General features: G+C 32.7%; 1 protein-coding gene across 2 annotated transcripts in view; it reads right to left on the bottom strand.

The window, feature by feature from the left end:
• LOC126830469 (protein diaphanous homolog 2) overlaps nt 1–11,272 on the bottom strand; it is a 30,714-nt gene extending 19,442 nt beyond the window's left edge. Inside the window, exons 1-8 of one of the 2 annotated variants that reach the window (XM_056102657.1) lie at nt 10,903–11,272; nt 9,705–9,830; nt 8,556–8,657; nt 7,500–7,621; nt 4,922–4,990; nt 2,277–2,340; nt 1,429–1,562; nt 1,015–1,123 (exon numbers count right to left, since the gene is read on the bottom strand). In XM_056102657.1, the coding sequence (XP_055958632.1) occupies nt 1,015–1,123; nt 1,429–1,562; nt 2,277–2,340; nt 4,922–4,990; nt 7,500–7,621; nt 8,556–8,657; nt 9,705–9,830; nt 10,903–10,905 (729 nt within the window). In that variant the 5' untranslated portion in view covers nt 10,906–11,272. The remainder of the gene's footprint in view (nt 1–1,014; nt 1,124–1,428; nt 1,563–2,276; nt 2,341–4,921; nt 4,991–7,499; nt 7,622–8,555; nt 8,658–9,704; nt 9,831–10,902) is intronic. The other variant, XM_056102656.1, reaches the window with a different exon arrangement.
• Between the last annotated feature and the right edge of the window lie 2,680 nt (nt 11,273–13,952).

The raw sequence follows: 13,952 nt of genomic DNA, 5'->3' as shown, positions 1-13,952 counted from the left end.
CCAGAAACTAGTACTTACCTCGCTTAAGCACCACCTCTAGTAACCGGTACTTACAATCCCCAGCATCACTTCCAGTAACTAGTTCTTACCTCGCCCCCCCCCCCCTCCCCGGCCGATAAAAAAAAAATATCCTGCGTCCGCCACTGTACTAGGTAAATTACCCCAAAAAATAATCTGTGTAAATAGGTTATTCGAATTTAAGGAGATCTGAAGCATACGTTTCCCCCTTGAGAAAGACGAATTCGAATACGTCATTGTAATGGGCACCTCAAACAAATAAGAATAATAAAACAGTTTGACAAAACTTAAGACTTAGTAATAGGAAAGTAAATTCTTAAGTAAGCTGGTTCGTTCGAGTGTCTAAAAGTTCAAGACTATTGTTTTCTTTTTTTTCATCTAGATTTGGGACACAGTTTTACATGTTTTATCTCTTTCTAACGTGAATTCCTTGTTAGCCTGTAGCCTGAGTCGATGTCAATTAGGAGATACGACTTTTTGGTTCTTAAAAAACACGTGACTTTGAAAGATGTTTTATGACAAACTGGCGTATATAAGATACGACATTTTGGTTTGTAGAAAATTTCACGAATCAGAATACGATGTTTAGTCACATGCCTATAACTTGAGTTCTAACTGGATTACAAGTACCGCGAATAGAGCATTCGACGTGCCATTTATTTACGATTCTAACCATGTAAAAAACGTTTTTGGCGCCAAAATTGATATACGTGGTTTTGATCGCCCACCGACGATATTTAATATTATATATCTATATATATATTATATACTAGATATGTGGTTATCTCTCCCCCATGACCATGCCTAAATTAATGAGTAATGCATCAAAAATGTAAATTTAGTTTCTCTAATTCTAATGTAAAAATCGATTGTCTCTCTAATAAGAGGCAACCAATATAGAATTATTCAGAGTGTTAAATTAGCCTATATTTATAAAAGCCCCATTTATATTTGGTTTTAAAAATATTACTATGTCTGTGTATCAAAGTTATTTACCTGCATGGCTAAATTCTCAAATGTTGATAATCCTATAATTACAGGAACAAATCTATCTTGACTTTTAATTTCACCAAAATCTGTTATTCCTTCTAAAACTTTTTCCTGACTAAAAAAAAATAAGATACATGTTTATATCACACTTGTCTATTTTAACAAACTGCTTGTTGATTCTAAAGGAAGTTAAAAACTTTATTCATCCTTAATAATTACTGTTCAATGTCTGGGAGAGTAGATAATTAAGAACAAATGACTTAAAAAATCATGATATTTAAGTTTTATTCTTGGTGGGTGTGGGGAGTTGTCTTACTTCAATAGGATATATATTTCTATGAAAAGAATTAAAAATATGACATGATTAATACATATATCATCTCTTACTTATTGGAGATTGCATGTTGCATGTAAACCTACCCATTTGGAGGGACTAAACATATAGCAGCCAATATTCTGACAGCTTCTAACATGGTAGCAGGATCAGATGGATCTATGGTACGAGCTAATATTATTAAGGCTTCTTCATGGTCTAATATTTTTAATAAACCAAACTGAAACAAACATTCAAAAAATTCATGAGAATTAACTTGTGTAAAATATATTCATAAAGGTTTCAATCATTCATTTGCAGTTTAAAACTAAAAATATGAATGTCTGTTGTAATAAACTGACAGATTTGAATAAACTTAACACTGTGTGTGTGGACAAATATAAATGCCTCCCATAAACTGCAGAAGCCATGTGAGAATGTGGTGTTGTCGTCGGCTCCAAAGAGCTAAGAAATAATGATATTAAATAGTTATTTAAAGGATCATAAGCAGGAGTAAAAACTCGAATTGACACAAGATCCATAAAATTGAAAGAGAGAGTGAAATGGGGTTTAACGTCCACTCAATACAAACTAGGTCATTTTTGGACTAATATATGGTTCAATTTTACTTCAATTATTTACTTGCACTTAGGGGTCTTTAGCAGTGGGAGGTAACTGAAGGACCAGGAGAAAAACCCATGAGGTTGGAAAGGCGACCCTACTCTTTGTCACATACAAGCGGGAATCAAAATTATGCCAGTTCACTCAATGACAGACCCTATGATGCAATGCGCATGATTTTACCATTCAGCTACCAAAATCCCCAATATTGAATGAACTATGATAATTATCAGTCTTATTAATTAGATATACTGGTACTTTCATAAATACATTAGAAACTCATTTTATCTTTTATTGTTGAAATGAGAATACTTTATAAAATAAGACTACTTACCTTATTGTTTGTAAAGGCTTTTAAACATCTCACACATTCATAAGCACCTCTTCTCTCTGTTTTCCTTATGGCAGAAAACAAATACTTGAAATAACTTTTACCCACATCATTACTGGCACACAAAGCCAGATCCTTTGTATATGCAATATATTTATGTAAAGACTGTGGTTATTAAATATATAAATAACTAGAATGCCTGGCTCATTAGAAAACGATAGCACAATTATTATTACTATTTTCTAGGAGAGATTAAGAATATGCTGTTAAATCAATAGAAACCAATATAACTTAAAATGACTGATACGAATTGGTTAGAATTGATTGATTTGAATAATTTTTTGACCAAATATAGTTTTTAATAAAATGTAATTTTCATGGCATATGATCTTAAACTCTATAATTAACTTTTATTCTGGAAGTATAAAGATAGTAATGGATGATTTTAACAGAACACAGTTTTTATGGGAAACAATCACTGGTTTATTCTAAAAGCACGATGTTTTGACAAGTATCATCTTATCGTTATCAAGCACAATGATAACGATAAGAAGATACTTGTCGAAACGTTGTGCTTTTTTAGAATAAACCAGTGATTGTTTCCATAAAAACTGTGTTCTGTTAATGTGTTTCTCAATCGCTAAATGCACTTAAAGATTATGGATGATTTTAGGTCTATTTCAAATGTATCCAGGATAAGTGGAACACCAATTATCATAAATTTGTCTCCATTGTTTCCTAGCTAAAGTCTAAATGTTCCAAATACTTTTTGAATTTTTTAGGAACAACATAAACAATAATTGAAAATTATCTTGACAGAAAGACAGACAATATTCACCTAGAAGTATTTTTTATGTTATTAAACTAAAAACATTATTATGTACATCTTCCCCAATTAATTTCTTAACCCATTTGAACACATGGTAAAACAACCTTTTCACTAATTTTTTGTGGGCAAAAATGGGCAAAATTCAATTTGATGAAAATAAGCTTGCAAACAGCATTATGCACATTTTTCTTCTATGATTAACTCGAAAAATATATAATAATTCAGGAAAGTCAAGATTTACAAATAATGTCACAAAAAGACTGCATTATTTACACAGCAAGATTTTTTTCAGACCATTAAAAATATTCTTTCATATAAAGTTTAGAAGGGTGATCAGATGACCTAATTAAGATTGATTCAACTTATGTTTATATCAACTAGACCTCTTTCATTTCTGTTAAAATTAATTAAAGGTAACATTACTAGTTACATTACAACATAAATATAAACTAATGTTTTTTTTCGAAATGTGCACCATTAATGAAAGTAAGCTCAGGTCAGCTTGTACTTTTAGCCAAATTTACATAATTTTGAAAATGTAACATTGCATATTGGAGCGCAGGAAAAGACCTTGGTCAGATAATATGATGCTCCTATAGTCAATAGCTATAAACTGGACATGGTCACATTGTGTATAATACCCAACCAAGCTACTATCCAATATGTAAATAGTTGGTGATAAAATTCTACTAAAATCCATTTAGTTCAACTTCTTGCAACAGAAATAATAGTAGAATATAATACTCTAAAGAGGAGTAACAGAATATAATAGTCAATATGACTTGTAACATGGTGGAATATTATTGCAGCCCACATAATACATGTGGTTGGCCCAAAGGTGGATCAAGGCACCGATGGGGCTGGGGTAATGGTAATGGAATGTAATGATTACATTTTTGAAGTAATGGTCATGTAATGAATAATGGAAGATTTCTAAATTAATGGAAATGTAATTAATTACATTCCAAAAATAATGAAACAGTCAATTACATTTCAATTACATATTAATATTTCCAACTATGACAAGCCTCAAAGTTTAGCATCAGAGAAGTGAATTAAGTATATCCAATTTGAATTAAAGATTTAATCCATGCTAATATGTTATCAGATTGATTATTTAATATATTTAATTAAGAAAACAAAATCAAAATATTAACGATAATGTCCCTGCTTGGATTCAATCAGAATCAAATCAGCCCTACCAATAAATTCTTGCGGACAAAATCAAAAATGGCGGTGGGCTTATTACATAGTGAAGCAACATAGATCGATAAAATTTCAATTTCACATATCTTTGGTCGGACCAGCTGGGCTGTTTGTAAAACAAGACCCTTGGAAACGAAATTTCTTGTAAGAGTGAAAATACTGATAGAGAAAAACTTAATCTAACATTTCAATATCAGTGGGCACCAACAATCAACAAGAGAATATTATATTTAAGCCATCAATCATGTTATCTTTCTAACATCTGAATTGGGTGGCAGCTTTCATCCTTTCTAATAATTCAGTTTCAATTGCCCTATGGAACTCCTAGTGGTTCACTCAAGACGTGAAGAACAGAAATTATTGATATTCAAGCCCTTTCATACAAATCAGATGATACCTTTTGTGGTTAAAGCATTCACAAAATTTTACAAAAAAAAACAAGGGTCATAATTCTAGAAATATATATAGAAATTTTACCAAGATCGAATAATAAGTGTAGTCTGTAAAGTGTTTACAAGAAATTGTGGTTGATGGACGGAGGTGACAGTTAATATACAACCAACTTTCAATGTGGGCATATAAAACAGAGTAAATCTAATATAAAAATACTTACGAATCACAGCAAAATGTTAAATTTTTCAATATACCATTAAAACCCTTTTCTCCAAACTCCTGTACCCAACTGAAATATAGAATAGATTAAATTCTTATTATATATTAAAATCTGTTTCAACCAATGATCATATTTTTAAGGTATGTAGTAATCGAGGTATGTTTTCTAGGCCACCTGATTCAAGAAATTCTCACAACCAATAATATCTATGCAACTATATAAATGAATAATGGGAATGCTTTTGAACAACTGATCAGTTGCTGTAAATTCTGATACATGTGAAAAATAATGGTTATGGTCGACTCAGACTATTTAGAATAAACATATGTTTATCTACTCCTGACTGGGTGGAAAGAAACTGAAATTTTAGTAGGGAGCATGAGGAGAGTGGTGAATTTCCTCTGACACCACATAACAAAATAAATAATCCTTTAATTTGGCATTTAGTGATCAGAAACATAACAAAACTAACAGACTAGATCATTTCGGGACTAACACATGGTTCAATTTTATTTCAATAATTTGCTTGTGCGTAGGGGTCTTTAGCAGTGGGGGGAAACCGGAGGATCCTGAGAAAACCCACGAGTTTAGACAGGCGACCCTACTCCTTGTCACATACAACCAGGGATTAACTAACACAGTAATATGGAACAATAATCACTGGTTTATTATACACAAGTACAACGTTTCGATAAGTATCCTCTTATCGTTATCAAATAATAACATCTCTGGAATGTGGAAACTTTTCAATTAATCATACCTTTAACATTTCCAACTCTGTTAAAAAAGTATTTTTATACTTCCTTTATCTGGATTGAAGGTTCTGTTAAAAATATCCTGTGGTGTGATAAATTGGATTTTTTTTATATTACCAACCGCTGTTTGCTTTGATCAGACAAAGACAGTTCTCCAGATATTCTCAGATTTATTATGAAATCTTTATTAGTTTTTATAAAAACTATTGTTTTTGTTCGGATTATTATTATTATTAATTTTTTTTTTTCCATCTTGGTTTTGGAAAAGTACACATTTTATAGAATTAAACTCTATACTATCCGAAAGGTATTTAGTTGGAATTGTGAATGAATAACTAAAACTATAAAAATGATAACAGGAAGTGACGTCATCGACGAAAATAGACCAATATTAGACATCGTAGGAAACTTTTTTTGTTTTTCAACCAATTTGAATGGGGTTTTCACCAATTTGTAGCTGTTCGTATTTCTCAATTTTGATGTCGGAGCATTGTGACCTCTACGACGCATGCGTATGGCCCACTTTTAAACTCAAAAGTGAAAAGAATGAAAATTCTTAACGTAAGTTTTTTATTTTTGAAATTTTGAGTTGAAACTTTCACAATTTACATTACAAATGGGTGGATAAAGCCAAAAATGTCAACAAAATTTTTCCGATTATCTCCCGTTTGAAGATGAAGTCAGATTTCTTTTAAACGTCTTTACTTTTGCCTTATTTAAAAATATTTGTTAATGCGAGTCGTCCATCAACTTTTTAGAGTAATTTCATAAAGTTAAAATTCACCGAAAGTGCCACCATTTTGAAAATGTAAGACAATCTTTAAAATCCTACTCGCGCTACAATTTTTATCCAATTTTCAATATCGTCATATTTTTGGAAAGCATTCACAATTCGCAATCGATCGGCGCATTTAGAATTTTGATATTTGACCTAGATTTTTTTAAAGTGGTGTCATAAAATTGAAGTTTTTTAAAATAGTGTAAAACTTTGAAATCAGGTATTAAAGCGTCAATGACAAACGATAAATTGAGTTATTTGGTTCATATTCTGAAAGTTTCATCAAAAACACAAATGTAAACAAATGTTCTGTACAACTTTTAAAAAATATTAATGTGATTATGGCACAGCACCTTTAATATTGGTTATGTTTACTTTAAATGTATTTTTGGCTTCTTCAGTGAAAATAAGTCATTTAAGTATGTAATTGTTTGCCATTGAATTTATATGACTGGATCAGTTAGTCTACTTAGCTCAGTAAGCATGCATTATTTTTTTGAATTGTCAGATATCCTCCCACAGTGTCATATATCAACGTTTGGTCTTCGAAGGAATTATTAGTGAGCAGAAATTTGCCCATGTATCTGTCAATTATATGTATAGAAGGATAACTCGTGTTTTCCTTTTGCATTCGTCACTTCCCTTCCTTGAAATCTTCATAACACATCTATCGTAGCAATGATTTCTGTGTTAAAATTTGTTTAAGAAAAAAAACACAGGAAATTTTGCTTGCTTAAAGGTCACCGGAAAAGCATCATTTTTTTTTTAAATAATGCATGTAATAATGTCAACATATCCTTTCAATAAGTATAACCCGAACCCGAATGTCAATATTACTTTTTGACAGATTTTAATAATCCTTGCTTTCTTTAAGATTCTTGAAAAATAAACCAGGACAACAAAACTTATTAATCTACAAGATGTTGACATTAATGTATAAGTGTATGTATGACTGGGTTGTATAAAACCTATCAAACCTGTTCGCAAACAGGTCTAGTTAGAGTATAATTTTTGAGGTTGTCCCAATTTTAATTAAATAACTAACCTGACAGGATTACTGGTTAAAGAAACTCGCAATGATTCTAAAACTCGCAATCTTTTATCTCCTTTTAAATCAGCATTTTGTAATTCTTGTATAAATTCTTGTGGTGTATCTTTCTTGGCAGGCTGGAATAAAAAGCAGACAGGGCCTGTAAATAATTATTACATTAACCATAAAACTTGATGACTATATCTTAGTCAAAAAACCAACAGAGATACAGATGTTCCTGTGACTTAATCCTAAAAATAAATAAATGACATTCATTAAAGCTGAACTCTGATTACAAAACTACAGAAATAATTAAATAAAAAAAATTCCTGCCCTACATAAACGCCATATTTGTTTTCAATTTTTAGAACAAACATGCCGATTGTACGACATACGAAACAGAGGCAGGCCAAGCCTAGCCCACACCCATTGTATACCTTGTCAACCACGCTGTCCACATCCTGCTAGCAATATTTCAACTACCAATTACCTCCCGACTGATTGAAATTAAGTAAAATAATATGTACCTGATAAGGCATAATAATCGTGTAGCAATAATATTTTCAGTATTATATTTTTGCAAAACTTTAGCCAATCAAATTGCTTGACCTGAATAGAAAATGCTCATCATCAAACTTAGTCATGGTATTGATGTAATGAACCTGAACTTATACACCAAATTTCATCACTCTTACTTAATTAGAATTAAAATCCCATGTTCACATACATCTAGTGGATTAGTATCTGTAGTTATCTTTGGATGTGAACGCCAGCTGAAACTGTTCACAGACTATACAACCATTAGAACCTACATCTATGTCTGGTATATAACTCGTCTTACTGGTCAAAACATTTGACATACTTCTCAATTAGATTTGTTTGACTTTAAAGGTTCTTGCCAACTTCAACAATCTACATCCTTTAAGATTCTTATATATACCGGTAATGACATCACATAACAGTTCTTCAATTTATTAAATAACCTCCTAAATAATAACAACTTCTGATTACACAGTTTCTCAGAAGATAAGATTAACTGATTGATCAAACCCTCCATGAATCAGCACTTACCTTAGCAGATCCTTTATTATGCATAGAAAGCATAGAACGTTTTAATGTTACATCTCTCTGTCTTAATGGAGCCTTTTTCGCTTCTGTTAAATTCATGTCATCCTACAAAAGAAGGCAGTGAAAAAGCAGATAAACATTATTGAGACTTTTGAGTCTGTTTTGATTTTGAAAGTTTTTCAATTTTTGGAGTTGAATTGGTTACAGAGAGCAGTAGAGGATTGTTTTAATTTGAATCTGTCAGTCGAGACCTTGTCCTGCTTTTAATCAATTTCATGAATGAAAATGCTTGTTTGTATCTATATTATGTCATTCCAAAACAACATCTATAACTCTAGGCAAAAAAAGTAGTTCTGTAAAATTTTATCAGCGTAATGATCTTCAGGAATTGAATCACGCCAGAAGCATTTGGGACTGAGGAAAGCTCATCAGATTTCTTTCTCAATAATGAATTTGTTTTCAAGTCAGTAAGTCTCATTAATTGTATGTTACTGGGGTCAGTAAGTTAAAAAGGGTTTATAAATGCGAGTATGCAGTCTTTGTCGAGAAAAAACACAACAACGATTTTTTATATCAATTCCAGAATGAAAGTCCTTCTTTCCTAGTTTGATTCATTAAGCATATTTGAAATATGAAAGATAACATTCGCTAAAAAGGATGTGAACGAAAAAATAAAATCGCTAATCATCCAATGCGCCAAGTTTGGCCACACCTGCAGTAGAGTGTTCCAAAATTTTTTCAAAGTGATCAAGGACATAACTCTGGTAAATAAATTTCAAATAGACTGGCTCACAACTTTAACTTCTGGAAATGTGTACAACTGTTTAATAAGTAAATTGTTACATATGTAATCAACACACAAGTCACATATAAACTTACTATTAAAGTGGATATCATTAATGAAATAGAAGAAGATAGCCAGATTAGCCATGCAAAGCATTGAATATGTCCACACAGGATCTTTGTCTCAATTAGAGCTTATCCGAAAGGAAAACTGGGATGTTTAGAAATTTGATAAGGATCTATATATAGGATCCTCGAAGAAATCTAATCTCTAATTGTTCATCCTCTTATGACCCCATTACTTCCAAACTATTTACATCTTCTAGTATTATAATTAATAGAATTACTTTCATAAATACATCAACTCACAAGAAGTTTTTCAAAATTTTCATCAACATCTTTATCCGACATCTGTGAGAGCGGATCTGATTGTAAGCCAAGATCCTCATTCTGTGCCGCCTGTGGCACATGTGGAACTTTCTTTTTTCTACTAAACTAAAAAAAAAAAACAGAGACAGTCATCAAACACTTAATTAAATATACATTATGCAAGAGCATACATTAATTAACTCTAGATGGCATCGCTGGCCTGCGACCTTTAGTGGATTATAAGCCGATTTACTGCATAACTTTCATTCACGATTTAACGATTAAATGGATAATCAAGACTATGCTGTTTATTGTACTGATTAGTAATGATGATCAAGGCTAGGCGGAAATTTCCATTGCTTAGTTCTGATCGGTTCATAGTGGATCAATTTGAATGAAATTTTCAGCAAATTGCCTTTACATTATCTAGTTTTTATAAAACTATTATAGTGAGAACTGCCAACTCGTTATCGAATCTCCCATAATGTATCTTTAATATCTTTTGCTAAAAGATATGCATTTATTTCATACCAGTATATTATAACACTTCATATAAACTAAGCTACTTTGTGGTACCTGGTTTAGTAGAACGCTAAACCCCATTTCATTTCATTTCATTTCAATTTCATGTCAGTAGGCCTTATATTCCACAATAATTATTTTTACAATTACAACCACGTTTCAATGTGGGCGTATATCAAAACTAATACAAGTATAATTTCTACAGAGCTAGGCTCACCCATTAATTGAAATAACACATTTAACTACCAAAGAGGTCCCGTTCATTTGATCATGGAGATTTTTTGTTCTTCAAATAAGAATTGGTACAACTCATCAGAAATTATCTAATTTATCATACAGAAATTCAGACAGAAATAACATTCATACTAAACAGGACCTATGTTCCCCAAAATACTACGGTATGTTAAATCTTTACAATAGCTGTAGTAAAGTCAAATGAATTAAAAATATAAACTATATACAATATGATGTATATTGAGTCTATATACGGTAGGCCTAAGACTGTACAACAGTTTATTTCTTATATTCAACTAGCTAGACTACTAATAATGGCATTATATAATCTCATTTATATGATATATCACAGTCAACCAAATCAGATATGTTTATTCAAATTATTATCTTTATCATCAAATATGAAAATATAAACAAAGTAAAACAAATTTAGGCCACTTACCATATTGTTTTATGAGTGTTCTAGATTCATAAATCTGCTACAATAATATCAGTAATCCAAACATGGGTTTAATAATCCAATGCCTTCCGTGTCACTGGCTTCAATATATTTATAGAATGATCAGTTACACATGCGTATTTACAGCCATAAATAGTCAGCTATACTGAACAAAGAATATAACAGACTATATAATGAATGAGGTTGAATTATTTCTTCCTCTACCACAATTGTAAACAGTCCTTTGGATTTTGATAGGCTCCTCCACAGCAACAGAATATTGTTATTTTCACAAGTGAATAATGAGAGGTGACCTCCCACATGCAGCTTATACTTGACATATACTCTACATACTAAACTTTAATGTAGCATAGGCTAAACTGTACATTATGTACATCACAGGACCTATATGACACACCCAATGGGAAGCAGATATTTAGTGTTCTACTTAGATATAGACATATATATAGATATATTACGGTAGTATAAATAACATATTTATGCAGTAGTAGCTTAGTGAGTCATACACTATAGCTGAATTCATGAAAATGAGCTCTGATGTGTCTAATGAAGTAAAACAGTTGAACAGTAGGTCATTAACTGTTTTTAAATTGTTTTTGTCCCATGGCTTTAGAATAAAGCAGGGATCTATTTAAATGGGCTTGTACTCTGTCAGTCACACCAATATTGTTGTTAGTTATATTTTACGTCCGCTTCCACCGAGGTGATATCGCAGACATTATGTCTGTATCGACTAGGTGCTTTAAAGGGTTAATATACACTACCAGACCTGGAGAAAAAAGTATCGCAACAACCCAGCTATTTGAATATAGTGCTAGTGTTAGATCAGATATGTTAGCTATTTTACGTTCTGGAAGGAAAAGAAGGCGTGGTGGGTTTGTCTTGTGTAGTACAGTAGTATGTCTTATAGTCAAAATAGCAGCATAAATTTGGAAAATATGATACCTAGATTTCTCCCAGAAGTGCTTGCAAAACACGTTTCCTGTTGTCAAATTTCAAAAATTTTCTTGGGGGAGAACCCCCCCAGACCACCCTACCAGCGTTGCGCCTTCGGCGCGCGGGTCGTCTTCGTCCCTGAGTGGGTAAGACGCTGGCTTGCTAGCCCGGAGGTCGGGTGTTCGATCCCTGCATTGGCCAAGAAAGTTCATCCAGATTTTCCGCCATGGTTTTTCCCTTGTCAGTGATGCAGGACGGAGGGCCTGACAAGGACAGCTGTCTAGTCCTTCGGATGATACGAAACACTTGAGGTCTCGTGTATATATTGGATTGCACGTAAATGATCAACTGACAGTTGGAATTCGATATAAGAATAGGAGATAGTACCGCTGCCCAGGCAAAATTTCCCTCATAGCACACTGTATGGCGTATGCCCGTCTTCATTAGCCCAGTATAGGAGCAGAACAGTAGGACGTTAAACCCCATTTCATTTCATTGCCATCTGTGGTTGATAATTTTGATAAAAATACAATGACAGAATGACACGGTTACGGTTCGGCTTATTTTACTTTTCTCCCTATTTATAGAAGAAGCAACAATGCATGCATGGCAATAGTAAACAATTGCTATTAGAAACACATTTTAACTTCCAAGATGATCCATTCATAATTGCAGCCTGTACACAATAAACACAAAAACTGGGCATGGCTTTACTCCTGGGGGTTGGATACAGGCCTATATAAACAGATAAAACCCTGTTATTGAAATGATTGATCATGCCGAATTTGAACAAAATCTGTTAATAATTGCAACCTGTAGAGTATTTACAGATAAAAGTGAGTACGTCACCACCCCAGGGAGTAGTTGCCATCTTTAGGGTATATGGCATAAATATGCCAAGTTAGAAGACGATCCATTCAACATTGCGATCGATATACACAAAACTTGGACATTATGGGTCAGGCATGCACCAAACAACAAAAGCCATCATTTTTGGGAAATAAGGATGCAAAGTTTCAAGATGATCTGTTAAGAATTGTGGCCTTTAGGCGACACACACGGACACAAAAATTGGGCATGGCTCTGTTGGATCAACCTTAAGGTATGAGAAATATGTCTGCACCGTTAAGAATGGCTGTCTGTAGGCGACACACACATATGAGAATTGAGTTAATTTGTGGGAAACTTGCAAAAATGTACCACAAAAGTGATGGCCAATGTCTTGATGTTCCAGTTACCTCCCTTGATCACCAAATACTAAGTAGATGTTGCTAGACTGGTCTGCAATCCCGAACTGATAGCTACGTTATCTCCCTTTACCACAGGTTGATATTTTAGCTGGAGAGCGCAACACTTGGTATTCACGACGATCAAGGAATCTGATACTCCCCCTGCTGGGTCAGTGGCCAATCGAAATTAGTGCCAAAATATGCAGGTATCATGTGAAGGGTTTGGTAAGGGTTCAAGCAATATCAAGATGGTGGAGAGGTTAAATCACCAATTAAGCACTGACCTACATTTTTACAAGTTTTCCACGAATTAATTCAATTTTTTTTTAATATAATTAAAGTATTCGGTTAGTTTTTTTTACAATATTGAGGTAGTACATGTATGTGGTAGTATTTAGTTCGTAGCCTATTGGGTTAATCTTCCTGCCCTTTGCAGGTCTTGTTTCTGGATTCAAATTAGTATTTAGACCCATAATCCACTCTTTTAATCATTAAATGGCCACGACATTGGATTCCAACACCTGCATTAATTAATAATATAACGTTAAAATAGATAATCAAGACTTCATTGTTACAGTAAAATTGTACTGGACGATCAAGACTATTTAGGCTAATTCTCATCAAATTTCAAACATTCTGAGGATGGTTAATAGACTTTTCAGTTGGTCCTGGCACTTTGATTAAATTTGGGCATTTTGTGCAACATTTGCATGTTCCTTATCTTTCAAAGTTTAGAAGCATTTGTTTTTCTTTCAGTATGCTTAAAACAACTGAACATAGGTACTGAATTGGCATAAATTATGCAGATTGGGTGAAAAATCTGAATTCTGAAAATTGCAATCCTATCCTTTCTCGACAATATCATAG

The sequence above is a fragment of the Patella vulgata genome, chromosome 8 (genome assembly GCF_932274485.2).
Source record: "Patella vulgata chromosome 8, xgPatVulg1.2, whole genome shotgun sequence".
NCBI lineage: Eukaryota > Metazoa > Mollusca > Gastropoda > Patellidae > Patella > Patella vulgata.
This window is presented reverse-complemented; position numbering and strand designations above follow the sequence as displayed.